Source organism: Nansenia antarctica, assembly GCF_963989245.1.
Source record: "Nansenia antarctica genome assembly, chromosome: 2".
NCBI lineage: Eukaryota > Metazoa > Chordata > Actinopteri > Argentiniformes > Microstomatidae > Nansenia > Nansenia antarctica.
Genome location: NC_137675.1, coordinates 60,876,742 through 60,904,175, shown reverse-complemented (window position 1 = coordinate 60,904,175; position 27,434 = coordinate 60,876,742). Strand labels below are relative to the sequence as shown.

Genomic DNA, 27,434 nt, shown 5'->3' with positions numbered 1-27,434 from the left:
CACACACGTGAGTTACTGATCATAGTTTCTTGTTCTGTGTTGCAGCTCACTCCAGTTATTGTGGGAGCATGAATGTAAAAGACCTGACTGGAGCTGGGCATCTGAATATGAACGGCTCTCTGTGTAAGTACCAGTCGGTTACCATGACGACACACACACACACGCACACAAACACACACACAGTTACACTTCAATCCTTCAAGGAATTAGGCGCTCTATACTTGGCATTAAGCCACGCTGTCACTCTGATTTGACACAGAGTTAATGCTATGCGTGACCTGTTTCTGGGTCAGTGCTCAGGGGTGGTGTGAACCACGACTGACCTGTGGCCAGTCCAGCCTGTGAACCACCATGACCAACAGAGGGACTAGCCGGGCCTCAGCTTTCCGGGTGCTTACTGTGTTTTCATACGAGCTCTTGGCGGTCTTTTGAAGACAAAGGAGGAGGAGGCGGGAGGGCAGATAGACGGACGGACAGACAGACACAGAGAGACAGACACAGACAGACAAACAGGCAGGCAGACAGACAGAGACAGAGCTGTGTCCATCCCCTTGTGTTGCTGTAGTTACACTATGAACATGCCAGTCATTCAAATGCATTTGATTTTTCATAACATCACCATGATTTTATACCTTTTTTTTAATCTCGCTTTACTTTTTGTTTGTTTCCGTGTCATTGATTTGTTGACGATGCGTCCACTGTCACCTTTTCATTCATGCATTTTAAATGTGTTTCCCCTCGTGGTTTTGTTTCCCCTCTCACTCGTGTTTTATTTGTGTGTTTTTGTTTTTTGTTTTTTTTTCTTGTCTGCTGCCACCCCTCAGGCGACGACTGTAAAGGGAAGCAGCACTCAGAGACGCACACGGCCGTCCACACACAGTCCTCCAGGCTACGCCGCCTGGCGGGGGCGCTGTGGAGCATCCTAGCTTACGCAGGTTAACACCCCCCTCCCCCCTCCCTCTCTGTCTTCATCACTCAACTTGTGTGCTTCACTCAAAACTCCCATCGTTTCACGTCGTTAAAACCTCTCTTGCATGTGTTGAAGAGGGGATGTAAACAGCTGTGTTGTGGTTGTGCCCCCCCCCAGGCTACTGCCTGCTCCAGCCAGGGTACTGCGTGGCGAGGGCGGGCCAGGCGCTGGGGTCGGCCGTGGGGGCGGTGGCCCGGAGGCTGCTGGCGGGGCTGTGGTTGGTCCTGGCAGCTCCAGGTTAGTACTCTTCCTCTGTTAACCTCCTCTTCATCCTCATCCAATTTTTTTTTTTACTTCCTCCTTCAGTTTCATGACTAACCTCTCTCTCTATAGTCTCTATAGTTTGAAGCTATGAATCATGGGTCGTAGGGAGAGGTTTTGGTTCATGTTGAGGTTAGCTGACATAGAAGTGACAGTGTTGTGGGTCTGTTGTGAACCAAGGCTGCTGATTTGCTGTAAATGAAAAGAACCTCTGTGATTGAGTTACCTGTACTTCCATCACACTCCTTTCTCTCTCTCTCTCTCTCTCTCTCTCTCTCTCTCTCTCTCTCTCTCTCTCTCTCTCTCTCTCTCTCTCTGTCTGTCTCTTTGTCTCTCTCTCTCTGTCTGTCTGTCTGTAGGGAAGGCAGCGCGAGGACTGTTGTGGTACGCGGCGTCAGGCTGGTACCAGCTGGTCTCTCTAATGTCTCTCCTCAACGTCTTCATCCTAACCCGGTAAGAGACCACCTGCCCTCACGTCCACTGGCTCACACAGACGGGCCAAACCTGGAGGAAATGTTTTATTATTCATTTGACCCAATATTAGCTTGGACGGGTGCTCTGTGCTCTCTAACTCACCTCAGTGAGATGTCATAACAGTTTATTTTACGTATTCAGAAATCATTGTGTGTATTAGTTAAAGCATGCTGCCTGACAATGGCTTTGCCCATTGCACTAATTCTCCACAAAGTTGAATTATGTTTTCATGTCTTTTGGTTCATATTGCAATTCATTACAACAGCAATAATTCAATCAAATATGATTGAATTATTTAATTGAACTTCTTCAATATTGCATCTGTCAAGGTTGGTTCCTGGGTTGTGAGTGTTGCTCACGTGTCTGTCTGTGTGTTCCAGGTGTCTGCCTAACCTGCTGAAGCTCCTTCTGTTCCTCCTGCCCTTCCTGCTGCTCCTGGGTGAGTGAGAGTGTGTTCAAGTCTCTTCCTCACCTGCCTACAGGTGCAACCCACTAACGGCCAAGCTCCACCATGGCCATCGAGCGTTGCGTCTAATGTGCGTTGCGTCCGAAATTGGGATCAAATGCATTGTAATCAATGAAAGGTGCTCCACCTGCTGCGTAGCGTCGCGTCAGCGTTGCGTCCGATGGCTGCGTCCAAAGTAGACTTTCAAAAAAGTTTGATTTTTGACGGTGGATGGACGCAGACGTCACAATGAGACGCCCCACGTGGGCGCCCACGTGGGGCGTCAATCACCGCACCTGTGGTGAACTCTTGTTGCAGGAATGGATACTCTATGTATCAGATGAATAAACGTTGGTATGATCATCATCTGACATGTCTGGAGTTTAGAATGATAAGGTTCTATCTCCGTTTAGAATGATAAGGTTCTATCTCCGTTTAGAATGATAAGGTTCTATCTCCGTTTAGAATGATAAGGTTCTATCTCCGTTTAGAATGAGAAGGTTCTATCTCCGTTTAGAATGAGAAGGTTCTTATCTCCGTTTAGAATGAGAAGGTTCTATCTCCGTTTAGAATGAGAAGGTTCTATCTCCGTTTAGAATGATAAGGTTCTATCTCCGTTTAGAATGATAAGGTTCTATCTCCGTTTGTATGTAACTAGATTTATGGTTAAGAATAGGGTTAGATTTAAGGTTAGGGCAAGGTTTAGGATTAGTGGTTAGTTAGTTGAAATGTTGTTGACAGTTAGTTGAACATCTACTGAACTAGCAACTATTTATTTGGGAATATGTAGATAAAATATTACCCTGATTGGAAAATGTTCTGTATGATGTTGTTATTGTTGTGGACATAATTGCAGTCAAGGGTGAAATTATTCCCGTATACAAAAAATGCCAGTGGAGCTAGAGTAGAACGTTGACGTTGACGCAACGTTGACGCAGCAGGTGGAGCTTGGACAACGGGAAGTTGACGCAACGTCGATGGCGAGTTGACGCGACGCAGCAGGTGGAGCTTGGCCGTAAGCAAGCACGCACACACACACACACACACACACACACCCACACACCCACAGACAGACAGGTCTGTCAGCAGTATGGCTGCAGAGCTGCTAACCAGCACACGTCCCCAGAGCATGCTCCAAATCCTGCCCCAGATCCAGGTCACCCTCTCTGGGCTGCCAGCGGCTGAACCACCCTCCTCTGTGGATCAACTCTCCTCTACTCACACATCCTGTTTACTACTGTACTTCAGCACAAGAGACTGCTGCCTCCTTAAACCTTAAACATGTTAGGTGTACTGTACAGTCTGTTCCTGCATGCATAGACGACCAGTACTACACACGTAACAACTTCACACATATGCCCAAACACAAACAGTGCTTTTCCTTTATCACTTGGTGATGTGGTTACGGACTTGTTCCCTACTTCTTCTCTACTCTCAGGTTTGTGGTTCTGGGGTCCGTCCAGTTTCCTCTGCTTCCTCCCAGCCATAAACCTGACCGAGTCGTGGCGCTCTGTGTCCCCCATCACCCTCCTGTCGACCCTGGCCCCCGCTGCCACCCCCGCCCCGGCCCCCGCCGCCACCATGGAGCCGACCCCAGCCCCCCCCGTCCTACAGACACAGGTACACACACCAACCCACCCAGGGCTAGTTGCCTGAAGTCATGGGTTGCCTGAAGTAATGCTGTAATGTGAGAGAGAGAGAGTGTGTGTGTGTGTGTGTGTGTGTGTGTGTGTGTGTGTGTGTGTGCGTGCGCGTGCGTGTGTGCGTGTGGTTGACCATTATATACTCCTGTTCATACATATCTGACGAAAGCAAACTCTTCCAAATCTCTCCTTCGTCCCCTCTCCTGTCTCCCCTCTCTACCCCCCCTCCCCCCTCCCCCTCCTCCAGCCGCCCCTCCCCCCCGTGGTGGTCCCGGTGGTGGACACAGAGTCTTTGGAGCGTCTGGAGCGCATGGAGCGGCGCCTGGCCGCGCTGTGGGAGCGGGTGCAGCAGGGGGACCAGAGGCAGGAGGAGCGCCACGGGGACACCCTGGCCGTGTACCACAGCCTGAGGGAGCAGCTGGACACACAGACGGACCGGGACCGCCTGGGCCTCTGGGTCTCTGGCCTGCTGGAGGACAGACTCAGCCTGCTGAGAGGAGAGCTGGAGGAGGGCAACGCTCACACGGCACAGGTAGGACTGGGGGGGTGGGGGGGGGGGTCACAGGGCAGAGGTAGGACTGGGGGGGGGCTCACAGGGCAGAGGTAGGACTGGGGGGGGGCTCACAGGGCAGAGGTAGGACTGGGGGGGGGCTCACAGGGCAGAGGTAGGACTGGGGGGGGGCTCACAGGGCAGAGGTAGGACTGGGGGGGGGGCTCACAGGGCAGAGGTAGGACTGCGGGGGGCTCACAGGGCACAGGTAGGACTGGGGGGGGGGCTCACAGGGCACAGGTAGGACTGGGGGGAGGGGGGAGGCTGAGGGGTCTTGGGTTGATAGCTGGTGTTTAAGGACAGTATCTTCAGTCTGTACATTTGGATTGGTCTGTTCTGCATAGTAAGACCTCCAATCCTGCCCTATCTATTCTTATTGCTGAGTCCCCCCCCCCTCTTTTGCATCTGTTTGACCTTTTCTCACCCTTCCCCACCATTAAATTTAATTTATCTTCTCTCCCTCTCCCCCTCCCTCCCTCTCTCTCCCCCTCCCTCCCTCTCTCTCCCCCTCCCTCCCTCCCCCGTCTCTGCCGTGCAGTCAGAGGAGCAGCAGAAGCGGCAGCATCAGAGCCAGGAGGCCAGATTAGCGGAGGTGGAGGTGCTGCTGCTGGCCCTGACAGCTAAGACTGAGGTAAGGCACGCTCCTATAGCTGACTGGCATCTCTGTACACTACAAGACCATACATATGAACCCCCAGGCAGCTCATATGAACACCTTACAAACCTACATGATATGAAACGCAGACACACTCGTTCATAGTTCATTCTAGATACAAGAACATATCCAAACACGCCGTTCGCATTGCTGACCTTTTTATTTATTTTTATTTATTTTGGTTGTTTGTTGTTTTCCGTGTGTTGATGGTTTCCTCTTGATGTTTTGTGACGGTTTCTTCGTCGTGTATGTTTTGTGAAGAGTAGCTGATGTCTTCTGATTAGGGATCCTAATCAAATCAAATCAAATCAAACCTGACCTGACCTGACAGTCACAGGAGTCAACATGTTCCGGTGGATTGAGATTCGTTGCAATGACATTCCTGAGTGTTCACGCTGCTACACGTTGCAGCTCTCTAGGTTGTTAACTCTTTGACTGCCAGCCATGTTCAGAGCGGAGAGCTCCACACTGCCAGACTTTTGGGGCATTTTCGCTGAACTTTGAAGACCCACCAAATATTGACTTTTCGGACTACATAAACATTGAACATATCTACCAAAACTTTAGACTCTCTTCTTTCATCAGAAAAAGAAAGTTTGTTTCTAGCCTCTTTGAGTGTTTAGAAATCGGCCGTAGAACATAGGGTGGTTTCAGCAAAAACACCTGATTTTGACCAATAAACAGAGAAAACGAGCTTTTTCTGCAGATTTTTTTTTTTTTTTTTTTCTGCACTTTTTCTGTATCGTCCGACTGAACTGTTTGAAGAGTCGCGCGATGGCCGCGATGCTCCGCAATGCTCCGCGCCGCGTTTGGCACATACCCTGATCCGTTTCGCCATTACTACGACCCAAAGCAAGCCACTTCCTTCTCCAGGCTTTTATAGCTGAGCTAAATCGAACTACTGCCCCCATCTGGGACCGAAATACATTACACCCAAGTCTGAAATTCACACACTAGGTGTAGAACATGTCAATAACGCGATCCCCGCGAAAAACAAAAACAAACCGAAAGATGCCATTTGGCGTCTTTGGCAGTCAACGTTACTATTCTATAAGACGCCAATTGGCGTCTTTGGCAGTCAATGAGTTAATGTGCTCTCTTCATGGGGTGGTATTTCAGGAGGTGCATCAGAAGCAGCAGGAGAGGGAGAAAGCCCCCCCGGCCCCGGCCCCCACCCCTGTCAGGTAGGTTCAACGTCATTTTCTGGTCTGTTAACGGTCTCCCAGCACCTGAACATAACTGTGAGACAAGTGTGATAGAAACTACATTCAGATAAGATAATATAAACTCAGTCTCTCTCTCGCTCTCTCTCTCCCCCCCCCCCTCAGTGTTGGCGTGGAGCAGGAGGCCCATGATGCTTTGCTGGCGGAGGTGCAGAGGCTGGAGGCGGAGCTGGGCAGGATCAGGCAGGACCTGCAGGGGGTGATGGGATGCAAGGGCAAGTGTGAGCAGCTGGACACACTCCACGAAACGGTGAGACACAGAACTGACCAATTACGTGTTTGCGTGCGTGCGTACGTGTGTTTACAAGCATTTACCATGTGTGTATGTTATTCACCTTCCGTGAATTTCCATTTACAGTATTTCCCTCCCTGTGTGTGTCCCAGATATCTGCCCAGGTGCGGCGGGAGCTGCGGGCCGTGTTCTACGGTGCGGCCGGGGAGGACCAGGGGGGGGAGGAGGTGCCCGAGGCCCTGCTCCGGTGGCTGTCGGAGCGCTACGTGAGCGGGGCCGACCTGCAGTCCTCCCTGGCCTCCCTGGAGCTCAGCATCCTGAGGAACGTCAGCCTGCAGGTGGAGCTGGAGCAGACCAGAGCCCAGGCCACCGCCCAGGCCACCGCCCAGGCCCAGGAGGAGGCCGCGGCTCAGAGGCTCGCCACCCTCACGCAGAGCGTCACCCACGGCGTCCAGACCACCGCCGCCGCCGAGGGCCTGACCGAGGAGGTACGGTTCACTCACACACTACCACTCACTGACCCTGGGCTTTTTAAATAACATTTTAAAAGATACGATTCGATCGACTATTTTAAGAAGCGGCTGATCTACTTGCTTGTCCGTGACAAAGGGGAGAACGTGGGGGAAAATAGGTCCCCCTCACTGCAAATGCATCACCATCCTCTCTCCCTCTCACCTCTTCCCCCCCCCCCAGCAAGTGCAGCTGATCGTCCAGAACGCCCTGAAACTCTACTCCCAGGATCGTACGGGCCTGGCGGACTACGCCCTGGAGTCTGGAGGTAGGACCCACTCAGACTTCTGCTCTGTTCCTCCACCCGTGACCATACGTGTAGCCCCACCATGTGAGACAGTCAGCCCCAGCCCCAGCCCCAGCCCCATGACGGAGGTCATATGGGAGGGATTAGCTGGCCAGACATAACTCAGCAGCCAGAAACACACACTCATATTATGAGGTCAGGGATGGGAGGGGATATTAGGACGTTAAAGACCAGAACGCAGGTCAAGCTTGTTTGTCAGCTTAATGTGGGGAGAGGGATTCGCTACAATACAGAGCCTACACAGATTAACAGAGAGATTGACTTGTGTCACCTGTGAGTGTGTGAGTGTGTGTGTGTGTGTGTGTGTGTGTGTGTGTGTGTGTGTGTGTGTGTGTGTGTGTCTGTGTGTGTGTCTGTGTGTGTGGTTTGTAAAAGTGTGCTGGAGAAGACTAGAGAAGATGGATTGTATTTGATATGGCTCATTGTGTTGTTAAACCGTGTGTGTGTATGTGTGTGTGTGTATCCAGGTGGCAGCATCCTGAGCACACGCTGCTCTGAGACCTACGAGACCAAGACTGCCCTCATGAGTCTGTTTGGCCTGCCCCTCTGGTACTTCTCCCAGTCGCCTCGCGTTGTCATCCAGGTGAGATAGATACACACACACACACACACACACACACACACACACACACTCACCCAATCCCAGACTACTGAGGGAGCTGTTATGATAGATTCTCATATATAACAACTCAATTGGGCTATTGTGGAGGGTACAGGGTAGTGTATTGTCCTCTGGCGAAGAGTTGAAGTGAAGAGTTGTATAACATATCCGTCCGTCCGTCCCCCTCCTCAGCCTGACGTGTACCCTGGGAACTGCTGGGCGTTTAAGGGCTCCCAGGGTTACCTGGTGATCCGTCTGTCCATGAGGATCCTCCCCACAGCCTTCTGTCTGGAGCACATCCCCAAGGCCCTGTCTCCTACTGGAGCCATCAGCAGCGCCCCGCGCAACTTCACCGTCTTTGTAAGAGAGACACACACTCACACTCACACTCACACTCACACTCACACTCTCACACACACTCACACTCACACTCACACACACACACACACTCACACTCACACTCACACTCACACTCACACTCACACTCACACTCACACTCACACTCACACTCACACTCACACTCACACTCACACTCTCACACACACACACACACACACACACACACACACACACACATAAATATCCAAAGCCCTGACATACACTATATGGACAAAAGTATGTGGACACAATTATCGTCTGCGGTTGTTTTCATGGTTTGGGCTAGGCCCCTTAGTTCCAGTGAAGGGAAATCTTAATGCTACAGCATATAATGTGATTCTAGAGAACTGTATGCTTCCAACTTTGTGGCAACAGTTTGGGGAAGGCCCTTTTCAGTTTCAGCATGTCAATTACCCCATACACAAAGTGAGGTCCATAATGACATGGTTTGCTGAGTTTGGTCTGGGAGAACTTGACTGGCCTGCACACAGAGATCTGACCTCAACCCCATCAAACACCTTTGGGATGAATTGGAACGCAGACTGCGAGCAGGTCCTTCTCGCCCAACATCAGTGTCTCACCTCATTAATGCTCTTGTGGCTGAATGGGAGCAAATCCCAGCAACTCTAGTCTAAAATCTAGTAGAAAGTCTTCCCAGAAAAGTGGAAGCTGTTATAGCAGCAAAGGTGGGACCAACTCCATATTACTGTTTCTTTCTGATTGCTAAGTCGCAGTGTTCAAAACTGAAGTCACAGAGTCACAACTCTTCATACAGTCAGCGAAACAGAATTCCATGTGGACAAAACTGTGACTCATTTTACATTGCTTTCACACAAAATGCATTCAATGACCACGTTCTCCAAAATCCATGAACCCTTCTCTCATTCAAACTCCACCACTTGCAAAACACTATGTATTTGCAACACATTTCCAATGTTAACAAACTGTTTTCAAAACTGTGAATAACACATTCAAAACAGAATGATTTTCCACTTTATTTTCCACTTGTAAATGTAGTGTACTTTGAAGTAAATACCGTAACTTACTTTCTGCAAAGATACTGACAAAAAAAGGATAGAAGCAAATTGCAGCGTTTCTGTCAGAGTGTTATGAATGACTGCGTATGCTTTTTGAGTGAACATTGTTGCCAGTGTATTTGTAGTGTTTGGCCAAGATGCGTGTTAGTAATGCAGGCTGTATGAAGAGTTTTGACAATGTGACTTCAGTTTTGAACACTGTGACTTAGCAATCGTAAAAAACTGTAATGCCCATGGGTTTGGAATGAGAAGTTCAACAAGCACATGGGTGTGATGTTCGGGTGTCCCAATACTTTCGTCCATATAGTGTACATTGGCAACATCAGCAACAGCTGTATTGAGGGCCTATTGTTGATCCTGGGTTGTATGATGTGTGTGTTGTTGATGCCTGACCTGTGGGGTGTGTGTGTGTGTGTGTGTGTGTGTGTGTGTGTGTGTGTAGGGTCTGGAGGATGAGTACCAGGAGGAGGGGACGCTCCTCGGCAACTACACGTATCAGGAGGACGGGGACTCTCTCCAGACCTTCCCTGTCATGGTAACTCAGGGAACAGCTTATATATACACACCTGTGCATTAATCCTATGGTCACACACACTTTTATTTTCCCTCTCTCTCTCTCTCTCTCTCTCTCTCTCTCTCACACACACACACACACACACACACACACACACACACACACACACACTACATGTATATACAGTATATCTCAAAAGTGAGTACACCCTTTAGATTTTTGCAAATATTCTGTCATATCCTTTCAGGGGATAACACTATCTTAATTAAACTTTTATATAACTTAAAGTAGTCTTCTTCTTTCGTGTAACGTCAGAGGTCCAACTCGGTGTCGCGTAGCCATGCCCGCATCTCTGGTTCTAGGTCGAAGAGGCTGGCTTCTGAGGGTGGTCTATATAAGGGGCAGATGGTGATTATGTGGTCGGCGGTCTGCTCTGGGTCACCGCACTCGCATGCCGCACTGTCCGCCAGGCCCCACGCCTTCATTGATGTTTTAAAGCGACCGACACCAGTTCGTTGACGGTTCAGTGTGGTCCATTGCCGGCGTGGTAGGTCGTCTCCTCCAATGGCGCCATCTCCTGGGTCCCAGATGTAGCGGTGGATTCGGGAGGGCCCGGCTGACTCCCACTCCTGCTTCCAAGCTGCTGCCAACCATGCATCTCTGGAGATGTCCTCAGAGGTGGAGTTGAGCATGGCTTGTGCTGCCTTGTTGTAAGGGTGGCGGGTCTTGAGTCGGCTTGGAGGTGCTGGTGTTATGGTGGTGTTGTGCAGGATGTGCCAGTCATGCTTTTGTGCCTTCCTGGCCAGGGCGAGGGTGGCAGCCTCCCGTCGGAGGCCGGCCGGTGCTATTCCCGCGAGGACTGGCAAGAGGGACACAGGGGTAGGCTTCAAGCATCCAGTTATTATTCTCAGGGAGGTATTGATAGCCACGTCGACCTTTCTCGCATGAGGGCTTCTGCTCCAGACTGGGGCGCAGTATTCCGCTGCAGAGAAGACCAGGGCTTGGGTGGATATTCTTAGCGTCTTAGCGGAGGCTCCCCAGGTTGTACCAGCAAGGCGGCGGATCAGCGCGGCCCTGGATGTCACTTTGGCCTTGACTTCTTCCAGGTGTTGCTTGAAGGATAATGTCCGATCCAGGCGCACTCCAAGGTACTTCGGGGCTTGCTGGACCTCCAGACATTTGTTGTCAACACGCACCTCAAGTTCCCTCCTGGCTTCTCTGGTGCTAAGGTGGTATGCCGCTGCGACTGTCTTTCCGACACTGAGTTGTAGACGCCACCTTCGAAGGTATGCTACCAGTGTGCCTATGTCTACGTTAAGACCCTCTTCCATCGCCTTCCACGTTGGTCGGCTCAGCATAAAAGTACTACTTAAAGTAGTTGGTCGGCTCAGCATAAAAGTACTACTTAAAGTAGTCAGTGTGCTGCTTGAATAACAGTATAGATTTATTGTCCATTGAAAATTACTCAGTACACAGCTGTTAATGTCTAAACAGCTGGCAACAAAAGTGAGTACACCCCATAGTGAACATGTCTAAATTGTGCCCAAAGTGTCAATATTTTGTGTGACCACCATTGTTATCTAGCACTGCTTTAACCCTCCTGGGCATGGAATTCACCAGAGCTGCACAGGTTGCTTCTGGAATCTTCTTCCACTCCTCCATGACGACATCACGGAGCCCACGGATGTTGGACACCTTGCACTCCTCCACCTTCCTCATGACGATGCCCCACATGTGCTCAATTGGGTTTAGGTCTGGAGACATACTTGGCCAGTCCATCACCTTAACCTTCAGCTTCTTCAGCAAGGCCGTTGTCATCTTGGAGGTGTGTTTAGGGTCATTATCATGTTGGAAAACTGCCCTACGGCCCAGTTTCCGAAGAGAGGGGATCATGCTCTGCTGCAGGATGTCACAGTATATATTGGAATTCATGTGTCCCTCAATGAAATGCAGCTCCCCAGTGCCGGCAGCACTCATGCAGCCCCAGACCATGATGCTGCCACCACCATGCTTGACTGTAGGCAAAACACATTTGTCTTGGTACTCGTCACCAGGGTGCCGCCACACACGCCGGACACCATCTGACCCAAACAGGTTTATTTTGGTCTCATCAGACCACAGGACATGGTTCCAGTAACTCATGTTCTTGGATTCATTGTCTTCAGCAAACTGTTTGCGGGCTTTCTTATGCATCGGTTTCAGAAGAGGCTTCTGTCTGGGGCGACGGCCATACAAACCGATTTGATGCAGTGTGCGGCGTATGGTCTGGGCACTGACAGGCTGACATCCCACTTCTGCAACCTCTGCAGCAATGCTGGAAGCACTCGCACGTCTATTTTTGGAAACCAACCTCTGGATATGACGCTGAGCACGTGGACTCAACTTCTTTGGTCGACCCTGGCGAGGCCTGTTCCGAGTGGAACCTGTCCTGGAAAACCACTGTATGATCTTAGCCACTGTGCTGCAACACATTTTCAGGGTGTTGGCAATCTTCTTATAGCCAAGGCCATCTTTGTGAAGCGCAATAATCCTTTTTTTCAGCCGCTCAGAGAGTTCCTTGCCATGAGGTGCCATGTTGTCCAGCATTCAGAGAGAATTGTGCCCAAAACACCAAATTTTACAGCCCTGCTTATCATTTACACCTGAATCCTTGTAACACTAACGAGTCACATGACACCAGGGCGGGAAAACAACATCATTGGGCACAATTAGGACATGTTCACTATGGGGTGTACTCACTTTTGTTGCCAGCTGTTTAGACATTAACAGCTGTGTACTGAGTAATTTTCAAAGGACAATAAATCTATAGTTATTCAAGCAGCACACTGACTACTTTAAGTTATATCAAAGTTTCAGTAGGATAATGTTATCCCCTGAAAGGATAACAGAATATTTGCAAAAATCTAAAGGGTGTACTCACTTTTGAGATATACTGTATATATATATACGGTATATATATTATTTTGCCCTTACTGGATTCTGATTCTTTTTTTCTTTTCTTTTTCCCACCCAGGAGAAGAACGACAAGGCGTTCCAGATCATGGAGGTGCGGGTGCTGACTAACTGGGGCCACCCAGAATACACCTGTCTCTACCGCTTCAGAGTCCACGGACAACCCTGCATCCAGGCAGAGAGGAAAGCCTAACCGCCTAACTGCCACTGTACAGTCGCGCAGCCCCCTGTATATCTGTATATAACGCTGGAACTTCTTTTTTAAATGGAGAGGGCTGGGTAAAGGAGATTTTTTTTTTAATACAAGGGAATTCAGAAATGGAGGTATGGGTTTTGATAGAATGTGTCTAGTCTTTTTATTTATTATTTTTTATTTTTTTAACACGAAGTACTGAAAAGCTAGAAGAATGATAACGGAACGTCAGGGATTGAGGAAGATTGAGGAAGAGGATTGAGACGGAGGAGTGATGAAGTCCCAGTCCCTCTCCTAAACGAAACCGGCTCTTGCACTGAATCACTGAACCCCCCCCCGGGCCCCTGGGACATTGGGACATGCAGCTGAACCATCATCCCTCCCTCCTCTAGACAACCTCCGCAGGAGTCTTGGACCTTGAGCCGGAGGACTGTTCCACATCTCTTTTTTATTTCCATAACATCCTCTGTTGTGTCTGTTTTGGTTTTGTGTTTCAATCATTTGTATTTAACTTGGACGGTTGATCCACCACACGGGTGGTGGAGTTTCAGGATCAAAGCCACAGAACGTGGGCCTAGGAAACGTTATAGGCCTCCCTCCCTCTCTCTTTTTCTCTCTCTCTCTCTCTCTCTCTCTGGATCCAAAGTTACATGTCTCTGCCGCTGTTGCTGGGTCAGTGTGCAGAGCCAGCCACCCCGCTCAGCACGGAGACTCACAGTACATGTCACTGTACTGTACTCCGGAAGCCACTCTTTCCACTTTACATGACATAATTATGCATCCACACAGTCACCAAAACGAAGCTATCTCTCTAGTGGAGTCTAATGTTACACATATGGACAGGTCTTTGAATGTGTTGTGGAGATGCTTGATGCCTGACACTCACAGGTGTATTAGCAAAGTCTCCCTGATTTTCCCCTCACCGCTACAGTACAACCAGAGCTGTACATATCCAGAATTAGAGGAAGAACTTTAGTATGTACATATAGCACTTCTGATAAAGAGCCATGCATATGGACTGAACTGGAGATGGGCCGCGCCTCACTTGTGTGAAAGGGTTGAGTTATGTGCGTGGATCTCATGTCAGTATTTAACCCTCAAAAACGATAAGTAAAGACAGGAGAGTGTTTATAAGAGTGAGACTATAAGAGCCAATGTTCTGGCTCCCTCTAGTGGAGTCATGGCGTACGTCCTTATTAGGGCTTCTTCTACTCAGATACCCGCAGGAATGTAATCTGTATATTTCTTTGTTAGTAGTTGGTTCCTTACAAAAAAAAAAAAAAAAAAACTGCTTTTATCAGTGTTGCTTTACGAAAAAGGGTATGCCCCGTCATTATTATTGTTGTCATTGTTATTGTTGTCATTCTTATTATCACTGTTGCTATTTACATTATTATTGTTATTACTCATTGTATGTGTAATTTTGTTTTACTTAACATTTTTAGTTGAGAATGTGGAAGGATGCACTGTTATGACTTGTAAAAGTAATGTGTGTTGCACAAGTCCTCCCAATTTGTAGAAAATAAATGAGGCAGTTGTTTTTGAATTGTGTTTTTTCCGCAGACATACGAGTCTAAATGTACAAAAGAATAATTTGTATTTATTTTGAAGAGAATTAGTTACTGCAAGATAGGACCTTGTGCAATGTATTTTTGTCAAATGCTTTTCAGTGCATTTTAGAACCATCTTGAGACAGTAAAGAAATGTTTTCGTTTTTAAATAAGTCGTTTGCTGCTGTCATAAGATAGCTAAGCGATATGGAAAATATTCCAATAAAGAATTTAATTTTGAGAGCTTTTGATGCATGTGACATTTTACTTAATAAAGAGACTGTTTTGCTTTTTTTTATACTAAGTTGTTTATTTGGGATGACTTATTGGCAAAGGAACATCTGTGATTTGGATTTCAGAGCGAAATATACCATAATATGGTTAGCTATTACTTCTGATATGGCAACTAGAACTTCTGCTGCCCTCTGGCCGTATACCTTCGAGATTATGATTTTTAAAAAGGTTTTTCGCCTATCATTTCTTTATCATATCACACCCCACTGCGTAGTGTTGTAGAAGTACCACGACTTCTCTTGCTTTTGATCGTTTTCACGAGGAATGTCTTCTCCCACGAAGAGGGCAGAGGCAGTGAGACAACCCTTTTTTAGAGTACCGGAAGTGTAAAGTCTTTCCTTGACAACCACTGCGTCCGTAGCAACTACATTGAAAACATGATGGCTAAAATCATCGGAGCTAAGAAATCATTATGGCAACAAGTCTGCGAGGGTAAGATGTATAAAGTATGGTTTTAAAGGTCAGAGCTAACTTGGGTGTTGCTTAAATGGATGCCATGGACTGAGTTAGCCTCAAATCCATATATTGTTGTGTGCTTTGCATCCAGAATACGAGGCGGAGCAGCCCGGTCCACCGGACGCTGCATGGACAGACAGCGACTCCGTGACCACTCATATCTCCCAATACAGCGCCAGCAAGCACACCCCCGTTTTCTATGGACTCATGACAGCTAAGGTGATGTTAATAGCCGTCAATAAATGCATTTAAGCTGATTTACTCGATAGAGACATGAGAAGAATCCATTGGCTTTATCCCTATTCAGATTGCTGTGGATGATGACCCTTTGAAGGATGTTGACCCCCTCCGGTCCCACCCTGCGCTGGCTGGATACGCTGTCCTGGACGAACCTCCATCCTCAAGTCGGAAACATCCACCATCCACTCGCCATACGTCCTCTCCTCAACTCCATGAGCGTGAGCTTCAATATTCTTGTAGCCTATCAAGATCCCTGTTGTACCACTAATTGTAATAATAATAATAACAATAATAATAATACATTAGACTTATATAGCGTTTTTCTAGACACTCAAAGACGCTTTACAAACTGAAAATATTGAGTAGTAAAATAAAAAGAAGAAAGTATAGGGGTCTAATAAATTGTACCACTAACCTCTACAGTATGAGGTCTTCACTTGCTTTTCAAGAAACCACAGGGTCAGCCTTTGTTTGGACTGCACTACTTCCACACAAGCTTGACTGATGCCTTTTATTTGGAATGGTTTTGCGGTAGTTTACTGGTAGAACGACGGCTCCCTCTCTTCACTCTCACATAGATTAATCTCTCTGCCAGGTCCTACCACCCAGTACTTGGACAAGGCTGTGTTCCCCGTTCTGGTGCCTGGCCTGGAGGCCATGTTGACGGAGGCCCAGAGACTCCACTGTCTACACCTGGAGGTCTGAACACAGTACTACAACATGTAACAATACAACTACTGCATTTCACTACCATAGTACACAACATGGTCAGACCACCACACTACAGAGCATCATTATACACTGCACTGCATCATACCGCATAACAGCACATTGCATTGTTGCCTGTTGTACCATAGTAACACCACATCAACTATCACATGGCCTGTTTCAGAGGAGAAGAACAGCATTTAACGCCGGTGACTTCCTTACAGAGTGGCTGTACAAGTGAGTTAGACACACCCTTCTCTTTTGTCTACCTGTACACCCTCCATAGCCCCCACCCCCAGTCAGCTGAATGTATGAAAAGAAAAGAAAAAGAAAATCTCATAAGACGCAGCAGCCGTCACCTCTTTATCTGAAGTTAAGCCGTGGCTATTACAAAGTGTTCTCTCTCTAAAAGTGTTACGCAATGTGTCTGTAGTTTGTTCGCAACTAGGCTGAATGGCGGCTGCTGTCATGGCCTTTTCCAATTGCGTTGCGTTATCTCTCGCCTACAGCCGAAACCCCCGCAGGCGAGGACAGCCCCCTGTGAGCTTCCATGACATCCCCTTCGTCAAGGATTGGTGAGTTGCTGGGCTAATAAGACACACAACAGATATCATGAAGCTAAGCAAGAAGGTCATAACAAAGTGTGTATCATAGCATAGAGGACACACACACACACACACACGCACACGCACACACACACACACACACACACCCTAAAGGGGTGCTGTTTATTTTGCACACCTTATGAACTAAAGTGACTCATCCCGTTGTCTGTTTCTCCCTCCTCTCCTCTCCTCTCCTCTCAGTCCCAGGCCTCCCATCCTTCTGTTAGACCAGGCTGCTCTGCTCATCCAGTCCTTCTGGCGAGGCTATAAGGTGGGTGATGACTGTGAAATGGAGGTGAAATCTCCTGTGAAATCTCATGGAGCATCACGTTCCCATTTCATAGTGTCTGTGTCTGTGTGTGTGTGTGTGTGTGTGTGTCTTTCTGTGTATCATAGTGCCTGTCTAACTGTGCAAGGGCCAGTGCCATCTTTTTTAAACAAATTGTATAATCCCTTTCAGTTGAAACAGCCCTTCTATTTTTACTGAGCCATATTTTTCATTCAGTATGATTATGTCATCCAGTGAAGCACTGCTTAATTCCTTCCTGTGTGGGTGTTCTGGAGTGCTCTGTACCGCGCTAAATATAGACAGACACACCAGAGGCAACATTGTCCATTGGCTGCCTCCCAGATGAAACTCTTCTAATCAGACAAGTCTATTGTTTATCAGACAGTTTATTCTCCCGTTGTACCACAAAAGGCCCATTCTCTGTTCTTCCATGTTGTTGCGTGGGAAAATCCTGCGATTTTTCTTTTTTTCATCATCATGTAAAGGATGGAGGCCCAAAGATGCCAGCTGTGGTGTTGATACATCATGTAGCATTACACTTTGCTTCAATGCTCTAGAAAAAAAGGCGCAGGGGTGGGATGACTATGTAGTGCAGTCTGTGTTGTACCAGAAGAGGGCAGTGGTGTGTCTCCTTGGGCTCTTTCACAGCAATAGGGGTGTAGCTCTCTCTTTGAACAGCAGATGGTAGCAGTGAGCCTGTCCTCTCTCTCTCTCCCTCCTCCCTGTGTTTACTCTGCTCTTGTGAGGTTCAATAGGGTCGAGTGATAGCACTGCAGCCTCTCTTCTCCAGGGGTTTTGGGAGAGAAAGGAGGAGGGGTTGGGAAAGTAAAGGCTCCTCCTCCTTCATTGAAAATTAGTGCGTCCCCCCAGAACAGTAAGAAACATACAGTACATTGATGCATCACAGTCCATATCTCACAGCAGACCATGTCTTTGAGTGCTTTCATCTTTGAGTCGCTGGTGGAACAAACTTCCCACTGCTGTCAGGACTGCAGGGTCACTACCTATCTTCCCCTGTAGAGTGAAGACCCATCTTCTAAGACCTCTTTATCCCCTCTACCCCCCTGTACAGTTTCTCTACTGTACATTTTAAACAAACCCCCCCCCCAAAATCCATAATTCTTCCTTCTTCTAGCATTATGACTGCCACTGGCCCTAGCATAGATTACTTTTACTCTTACGATGTCTGATGGATAGATGATTCATTTACTTGAGACACATGTATTTGTTGTAACTCGCTTTGGATAAAGGCGTCTGCTAAATGTCCAAAATGTCAAATGTAAATGTAATGAGTGCACTGACACACTATAAACAGATGCTAAATCTAAACACATTACATAACCTACTTTACCCAGCCAACAGCTCTAATCCTCAACCTCTATTCCCCCACTGATTTACTAGCCTTCTGAATGTAAACATTGAACTCAGTTCTAAGGGAGCAGGCTCCCTAGCCAGCGGGCATCCATTGCCAGCAGATATACAGTGCATAAGCCTAGCACGGACATCTCAAGACATTGTAAAAATTGAAATAGGATTATTTATTTTTGGGTATGGGGGTAAATGGACAAGCTGTGATAACATGGGCTCTCGGCTTGAAGCTATTTCAGGATGGACTAGACTATATTGGGTAGTGTAGGAATGACTGAGAGTGGAGCGCATAGGGCTAGGTCATTGGTCTCTAGCAGGGGCAGGGGCTGGGGCTAAGGCCAGGGTCATTGAACTGTGTGGCGGTCCGCATACAGCTCAGACCTGGAGCCGAGGTGTGGGGCTGGGGAGGCACCGGCCTGGGTCATGGAGGGTTTGTTACCTGGGGCTGAGAGCAGAGACAAGGACAGGAACACACAGGCACAGTCAACTGTGAACACGAGAGCTGTGTGATGCTCCGATGCTCTGCAGTAGCATCATTATGCCTTAGAGGAGAGAGAGAGAGAGAGAGAGAGAGAGAGAGAGAGAAAGTGTGTATGTGTGTGTGTGTGTGTGTGTGTGTGTGTGTGTGTGTGTGTGTGTGTACGTGTACGTGTACGTGTGTGTACAACTCAGTCAGTTAGGTGTAAACAGTGTATGTGAAGCTCTGCAGAAGACATCAATACTATTTTTCTCCCCTCCTACTCCTACCTCTTTCTCTTCATCCACTGTGCTCCTCCTTGTTTTCTCATCCAATATCCTCTTTTCACCCTTCTATTTCCCCTTCCCTCCCTCTCTCTCTCTCTCTCTCGTTTTTTTACTCTCACTCTCAGCAGAGTTATGTAACCTGCCTGACGCAGCGCTGACTGCAGAGGAGGGGTGTGTGAGTGTGTTTGTGTGTGAGTGAGTGAGTGAGTGAGTGAGTGTGTCTGTGTTTTTATAGAAGGGATTTTAATCCTCCCTCCCCCCCCCCCCTTCCTCCCTCCTCCTTCATTGAAAATGAGTGCGTCCCCCTAGAACATGAAAAACATGTACAGTACATTGATGCGTCACAGTCCATATCTCACAGCAGACCATGTCTTTGTCTTTGACTGCACCAACACCCAGCACCCAGGAAGAGATGCTAAGTCTAAACACATTACATAATCTACTTTATACACAGCTCTAATCCTCCAGCTCCATTCACCCATTGTTGTACTAGCCTTCTGAATGTAAACACTGAACTCAGTTCAACCTGCCTTAGCCAGCAGGCTCTCTTAGCCAGCAGATATACGGTACATAAGCCTAACACATCTGAAGACGTTGTAAAAATTGATTAGATTGAACTGAGACCAGTACAAGTAGGTAGTAAATAAATAGATATGGGTTTCTAATGAAACAGTCGATGGGAGTTAAGTGTGTGGCTGTGGGGAAAATGAGAAGGGTTTTATGATAACAGATGGATGGACGCATCTTGTTTTCTGCTCCGTTTACTCCACTGGGCAGTCAGAGATTTATAGACATTATACACACACTCAGGCCAGAAATAGACTACTCAGCTGTACAACGTAGCCTAGCCTAGCCTAGCTCTAATTTTTCACGAGTTGAAATCAACGTTCTAAGACTTTTTTCTATGTACATAAAATGCCTATTTCTCTCAAAATGAGTTCACAAGACCTGTGTTAGTGGGCACTTCTCCTTTGCCGAGATAATCCATCCACCTGACAGGTGTGGCATATGAAGATGCTGATTAGACAGCATTATTGCACAGGTGTGCCTTAGGCTGGTCACAATAAAAGGCCACTCTAAAATGTGCACAGATGCCACAGATGTCATTTCAAATCCATGGTGGTGGTGTACAGAGCCAAAATTATGAAAATGGTGTCACTGTCCACATTTCTGTCTGTCTGTCTATCTGTCTATCTTTCTCTCTCTCTCCTAATGTTCCCAATGCTCTGATGTGCTTACTGTATGAATGTGGGGCATAGAGTACAAGTGAGCAGTACTACCCCTGGCACATGCCTGACAAGGCAGAGTGGTGCCTCACACAGACACTGTTGGTTCTGGAGCAGGAGAACTGGGTCTGCGGTTCCAGATGGATGATTTGAGGGCTTTTTAGCTGATTTGCATTAGGCTAGCACGCTAGTGAACGCTAAGGATGCGATGGAAGTGAACATGTTTGGTATAACACTGTGCCTGTTGTGTCCCATTCCAAGCCATGGGTAATAACAATCATACAGTGAAAATAGAAGTGCTTTGCCCAGGGGCAGTGCCTGCATTTTACTTCCGCTATCTCTCTCTCTCTCTCTCTCTCTCTCTCTCTCTCTCTCTCTCTCTCTCTCTCTCTCTCTCTCTCTCTCTCTCTCTCTCTCTCTCTCTCTCTCTCTCTCCATCCCTGGGTGGGTCAGCTCTGCTGTAGATGAAGGCTGGTAAAGCAGCATCTCTGATCTGCCTGCCTGCCTGTGTCTCTGATCTGCCTTAGGGATGCAGCCAACTAGCCCCCCTCCAACTCCTCCACCTCCTCCTCCTCCTCCTCCTCCTCCTCTCCAATGGAAAGCCATTGTGCTGCTGCTGCAGCTGCTGTAGTGTTCTCTGCCACCACAGCCTGGGAAGACAGCTCTGACTCTGAGACAGCCTGATGGAGAGAAAAGGACCCTGGGAAGACACTTTGTGCGTGTGTGCGTGTGTGTGTGTGTGTGTGTGTGTGTGTGTGTGTGTTTGTGTGTGCATGTGTGTTTGTGTGTGTATGTTTGTGTGTGTGTGTTTGTGTGTGTATGTGTGTGTGTTTGCACTGTGTGAGTCTGAATATAGTGTAAGGTATTTGTGTGTGTGCATGTGTGTGAGTGCCAGCCTTGAGCTGCTGGTGGAGACTTTTGCTTGGTTTAGGTTCAAGGATGCTAGCAGGGATTAAGCAGGATGGGGTCCTGTATTTTTGTGCTGCTGCTGTATGTGTGTGTGTGTGTGTGTGTGTGTGTGTGTGTGTGTGTGTGTGTATGTGTGTGTGTGCATGTGCGTGTGTAAGAGAGAGAGAGTGATAGAGAGAGAGTATATGTGTGTGTGTGTGTGTGTGTGTGTGTGTGTGTGAGTGTGTGAGTGAGATATGTCTTGCTTGTTAATATAATCACGTTTGAAATGCCCAGCCTTCACACATACACTGCGCAGACAGGCACAGAATAATTCACTCACGTGTACACTAAAACGCACACACACACCCTCACGTGGGCATAGGCATACACACATTATACACATCCCCACAAAAGACTATCATCAAAGGCATACTGATAATTAGACACAGGAACAGGCCTAATCTCTCTCTCTCTCTCTCTCTCTCTCTCTCTCCCTCTCTCTCTCTCTCTCTCTCTCTCTCTCTCTCTCACGTGCATGGACACTCGTGCAGTGCTAGACTGAATCTGTTCTGAATCTCTTCAGCCATAACAAAACCTCAGCCTTGTTAACTCGCTGCATCGATATACACAGACAGATCACATAATAACACACACTCAACCCATCAAAACACACACTCAACCCATCCTCCCTTTGGTGCCGCTCGCACGCAGGCACAAACACACAAGCATGCACCCACCCACCCACCCACACACGCACACACATCGGTTCACAAACAAGACCGACTGCCCTCCCCTCCCCTTCCACAGGCTTCCCTCCCTCTTCTGACCCTCACCCCTAATTTCCATCTCTATGGTATCTCCCGTCAGCAGAGGGGCTGTCGCTGCGTCCTGACACCTACTGAATTAACCATGCCCCCCCCCCCATTACCATGGTACGGCCTTATATAACAGGCCCACTTTCAGACAGCATAGCTACAGCTAACCACTACGACTACTGTCGCCATGCAGGGGCACACTGGGGGAGAGGGGGAGGCAGGGCAGAGGAGTGGAGTGGAGTGGAGGGGAGGGGAGGGGAGGGAGAAGAAGAAGAAGAAGAAGAAGAGAGAGGAAAGATGGGAATGAGGGGGAGAGAGGAGGCAGAGGAAGAGAGAGCAAAGATGTGAGGGAGAGGGAGGAGAGGAAGGGAAGGGTGGAGGAGAGAAAGAAAAGATACTCCCATCTTTTGAGGTGGGGGAAGTCGAGGGGAGAGACGGGCAGGAGATGGGGGGATGGAGAGCAATAGAGAACAAGGGGGAAAAAGAAGGCAGGGGGAGGAGGAGAGAGGGAGAGAGAATAATGGAGAGCAGGGAAGGGACATGGGTGAGAGGGGACATGGGTCAGAGAGAAAGGGAGAGAGAAAAAGAAGGGCATACTTAGAGCGTGGGGGAGAGAGGGGGAGGGGGGCCCAGGGGCTGAGAGGAGTTTCAGGAGCATGTTCTATTCAGACACAGCTATTTGTAACCTCATTGCGAAATGGGGCTGCAGCCACGCAGAAAGACAGGGTGAGTGCAGGGACTCCCTCTAGAACACGCCCGCTCCCCTCATCGCCCTCCTAGTCATCCACATGGCCGTGGCCGAGGGAACTTTGACCAGTCATTCCAATGGGGATTGTAATTACAGTGGAGTTTGCATTATAGATAAAGAATTCCGTGTCACTTCTTCTATTGCCTACACACAAACACACAAACGTGTGCCATCACCATCGAGGCGTGCTGTGTCTGTTTCTATGACACCTGCTGGGCATTAGAACAACATATGCAGACATCACAGTCAGCCCCAGAGCCAGGGTCACTTCTCAACTGAAGAGGATTTAACAGTTGGGGCAATGTGACCATCTGTGGATCGTTTAGGCTTTATTGGCATGCTTGGATGCAAACAAGTTCAGTACAGGAAAAGTCATTACAATTGATTGTGTTTGTTTGTATGTATGCGTGTGCTGTGTGATGTGTGATGTGTGTGTGTGTGTGTGTGTGTGTGTGTGTGTTGTAGATTCGGGCCCGTGCAGATGTGCAGGAACTTCGCCAGTGGCAGAAGGAGCTTAGGGAGGAGAACCGTGACATTGCCAAAACAGTCCAGGAGTTGTGGGAACGCCAGGAGAGCCGCGGTGAGAGAGGAGACACACACACACACACACACACACACACTTCCTCTCTCTCTCCTATCACTCAGTGCCAGGCCTTAGGCTTGCTGGGCCCACAATACCATTGATCCTGAATCTCTCCCTGTGGCCTACAACAGTTACTGATAACATAGGCAGGCAGGACACACACACCCACACACACACACACACACACACACACACACACACACACACACACACACACACACACACACACACACAGACACACAGCAGGGCTTTGTAGTCTAAGGCAGGAGATGAGGATGTTGAGTGTGGTGACAGTTAGAGAGAATGAGGGCAGGAAGAGAGAGAGAGAGAAGTGAAAGAAAATGTCTGCAGGGCTCTGGATGCATTTGTACAACAGAGAGGGGGAGGGGGGTAGGACCTCACATCTTAATAAAGAGAGGCAGGGGGAGGGTGGCAGGGAAGAAGAAGAGGAAAGAGAGAGAGAGAGAGAGAGAGAGAGAGAGAGAGAGAGAGAGAGAGAGAGAGAGAGAGAGAGAGAGAGAGAGAGAGAAGATGGTTGCAGGGTCAGGTTGTGTGTGTGTGTGTGTGTGTGTGTGTGTGTGTGTGAGGAGTGTGGAGCAGCTGGGAATGTAGGCCCAGGTCCAGGGAGCCTAGAGTGACTGACTGGCATTCCCGGGAGGACGACAGAGCTTCAACCTTGACAGCATACAAATACATCTGACGTTCACATAGTACATGCAAACACACATGTACATACACTCACTGGACACGTTATTAGGAACACCTGTACACCTTCTCATTGATTCAGGTGGTGTAATGGTGTGGGGAATGTTTTCTTGGCACACTTTGGGCCTGTTGATACCAATCAATCATCGCTTGAATGCCACAGCCTATTTGAGTATTGTTGCTGACCATGTGCATCCCTTCATGGCCACAATGTACCCATCTTCTAATGGCCACTTCCAGCGTAATAATGCACCATGTTACAAAGCAAAAGTCGTCTCAAACTGGTTTCATGAACATGACAATAAGTTCAGTGTTCTTCAGCGGCCTTCACAGTCACCGGATCTGAATCCAATAGATCACCTTTGGGATGTGGTAGAACGGGAGATTCACAGCTTGAAAGTCACAGCTTGATGCAATCATGTCATCATGGACCAGAATCTCAAAGGAATGTTTCCAGCATCTTGTGGAATCAATGCCACGAAGAATTGAGGCTGTTTTGAGGGCACAGCATGAATCCTCCTATGAGTGTCCTTGACCCTAGTTTACCATGTGAGGGTGTTTGTTACCACTGGTGTCGGCACAGGGAATGTACGCAAGCTAATCAAATCAAATCAAATCAAATTTCATTTGTATAGCGCATTTCTCACAAAATGTGACCCAATGCACTTCAAAGCTAACCCAGAGCTGGGTCACTCAAAATGTATTGCCTGATGCAATCATGTCATCATGGACCAGAATCTCAAAGGAATGTTTCCAGCGTCTTGTGGAATCAATGCCACAAAGAATTGAGGCTGTTTTGAGAGCAAAGGGAGGCCCTACCCAGTATTACTATAGTGTTCCTAATAAAGTGTTCAGTGAGTGTATTTATATTATCCATACAAACACAAACAGATGTACTTGCACAGATACTGTATATACCAACTCAAACACCAACAGACGTACAGTACATGCACACATATACTACTAACACACACACACACACACACACACACACATCCACACACGATACCATGTGAATACATACAAAAAGCATGTATGTATACCTTTGTCTTACCCATACTGCATTGCGTTCGCACACAACTGCACACAACTGCACACAACTGCACACACACACACACACACACACACACACACACACACACAGGTATTTTCCTCATTGAGGCAGACACATTCCAAATAACAAAAGCACACGGCAAAAGTACTGAACTAGCAATGGAGCTGCGAACATTCTTACACTCACCCAACAGAACACAGCCCTCCTGCTGCTGGGGGGGGGGGGTGCTGACCTGACATTCTATCTGGGGAGGGGGGTGGGTAGTGGTCACCTCAATGGAGACCCTTCTCTGCTCTCTTAGCATCAGCAACACACCCATTGAAGTACATTGTGTGTTTGTTTGTGTGTGTGTGTGTGTGTGCGAGAGAGAGAGGGAGAGAATGTGAGAGTTTGAGACAGAGAGATGCATAGAGAGAGAGGGGAGTGGGAGAATATGGTGAAGGGAGGGGATGGAAAGAGAGAGAGAGGAGGGAGCAGAGAGAGAGAGAGAGACCTTGCTGGGGTGATGTTGCTGAAGCTGCAGTTTGTTTAGTGGTTTTGCCTGTTGTTGTTTTTTGGGCCTAATGAACCGAGAGCAGCGCACAGCACACACTGGAGAAACGAGAGAGTGACAAATGACCCAAACCCTAGGACACAGAGAGAGAGAGAGAGAAGAGAGAAAAAAGAAAAGAACCTCCATTACTCTAACGTTGTTCTTTAACCTGATCCACCAACAGCAGCTGCAGAGCTGATCTCATCTGACCTTGTACCATGTGATACCCGTTCCACCATGACAGAACTCCACGCTGGCTGAAACATTAGCTGTGGAAATTCAGAAGAACAACACTATTAGGAGCAGAGGGGAACCAATCCCCAGGTCTGGACAGGGTTGTCAGAACGGAGAACCACATGTGGGCCTCAGGGTCAGGGGTCAAGTGTTGATCGACAGGTGCAGCACTCAGGCACCGCATCAATCCTCCTATGAGCGTCCTTGACCCTAGTTTACCATGTGAGGGTGTTTGTTACCACTGGTGTCGGCACAGGGAATGTAAGCAAGCTGACCCAGAGCTGGGTCACTCAAATTGTATCTTTACCACCGAAAACACACACCATGTTCCTTTGACACTGTTCATTTTTACATTTTCACCATTTAGCTGACGTCCAAAGCTGACGTACAGTTAGAGATTACAGGGACAGTCTCCCTGGAGTAACTTAGGGCTAAGTGCCTTACTCAAGGGCACACCAGTGGTGGTTTTCCCATGTGGCATTTGAACTCATGACCTTCTGATCACCAGCCCAACTCACTATCCATTAGGCCACCACTACTCTGTAACACAACAATGTATTTATAATCACTTACAACATATACGTAGTTTCATTGACATCTGTTTTATTGTTTCTCTACTGTAACTTGTCAAATATAGCTCTCTATTCAGCATCATATCCATGATGTCATGTTCATTGTCTACTACTGGAGCTAACAATAGAACACCGGACCAAAGTGTTGCAGCTGTCACCGTGAGCTAGTCAGTGGACGTGTCTGTTTCGGGGGTTGTGTTTGTTGATATTGTGTTTGTTGATGTTGTTGCTGTTGTTGTTGGTCCTTTCCCCAGTGGGCTCGGCCTGCGCTAACCTCGCCGTCACACATCTGCCCAGCAACTCGGCCGTGTCCATCCAGGTGGTCTCCCCCACGCCGCAGAGTACGGTGGTGCATACCCCCACGGCCGAGGTGACCTCCGACCCGGAGAGCTGCGAGTCCCTGACCCCCAGCATGCAGGCCGCGGACGGGCTGACCTCGTCCCCGTCCCTCCCCCCGGGGTGGCGGACTGACTCTCTGCTGCTGCCGGAGCTCAGCGGTGCTGACATGGCGTCCATGTCCCCGTCCTTAATGGAGAGTCACACTTAATGGAGAGATGTGACATGGGTGACAGAGCTTGGACGGTTGATGACATCACCGCTGCACAGATGACACACTGTTACGGACGCACGGTTATCGACACTGTTATTGTATTTGTCATTTCTTTGTTCCCCAGACAGCAGCGCTCCGGCTCATTAAAAACATGTTTCCGCTCAAAACAGGAATTCAATGCAGAGGAAAGGGATAACAGTACGTGCGAGTGAGGTCATTGAATGTCTGACTGTCCTAGCGACTTATAGTAATAAAATTGTTTTAAATATATACTCACCGGCCACTTCATTAGGTACACCTTTTCAACTGCTCGTCAATGGAAATA

General features: G+C 48.2%; 2 protein-coding genes across 2 annotated transcripts in view; both read left to right on the top strand.

The window, feature by feature from the left end:
• The window catches only part of sun1b (Sad1 and UNC84 domain containing 1b), a gene marked incomplete at its 3' end in the record, with an annotated part of 32,232 nt that extends 19,287 nt beyond the window's left edge, over nt 1-12,945 (top strand). Inside the window, exons 9-24 of the mRNA XM_080523227.1 lie at nt 46-123; nt 825-935; nt 1,088-1,207; nt 1,591-1,684; nt 2,086-2,144; nt 3,589-3,770; nt 4,041-4,325; nt 4,882-4,974; nt 6,118-6,182; nt 6,327-6,471; nt 6,606-6,941; nt 7,147-7,231; nt 7,738-7,853; nt 8,064-8,231; nt 9,729-9,821; nt 12,814-12,945. Coding sequence (XP_080379353.1) covers nt 46-123; nt 825-935; nt 1,088-1,207; nt 1,591-1,684; nt 2,086-2,144; nt 3,589-3,770; nt 4,041-4,325; nt 4,882-4,974; nt 6,118-6,182; nt 6,327-6,471; nt 6,606-6,941; nt 7,147-7,231; nt 7,738-7,853; nt 8,064-8,231; nt 9,729-9,821; nt 12,814-12,945 — 2,162 coding nt within the window. The remainder of the gene's footprint in view (nt 1-45; nt 124-824; nt 936-1,087; nt 1,208-1,590; nt 1,685-2,085; nt 2,145-3,588; nt 3,771-4,040; nt 4,326-4,881; nt 4,975-6,117; nt 6,183-6,326; nt 6,472-6,605; nt 6,942-7,146; nt 7,232-7,737; nt 7,854-8,063; nt 8,232-9,728; nt 9,822-12,813) is intronic.
• A 2,221-nt stretch (nt 12,946-15,166) lies between these two features.
• Nucleotides 15,167-27,106, top strand: iqck (IQ motif containing K; the record flags this gene model as incomplete). Its single annotated transcript, XM_080523226.1, has 9 exons — nt 15,167-15,221; nt 15,337-15,464; nt 15,553-15,703; nt 16,081-16,184; nt 16,378-16,430; nt 16,703-16,768; nt 17,000-17,069; nt 23,345-23,468; nt 26,814-27,106. 9 exons carry the CDS (start codon nt 15,167-15,169, stop codon nt 27,104-27,106), a joined length of 1,044 nt encoding a protein of 347 aa, XP_080379352.1.
• Nucleotides 27,107-27,434: the final 328 nt, after the last annotated feature.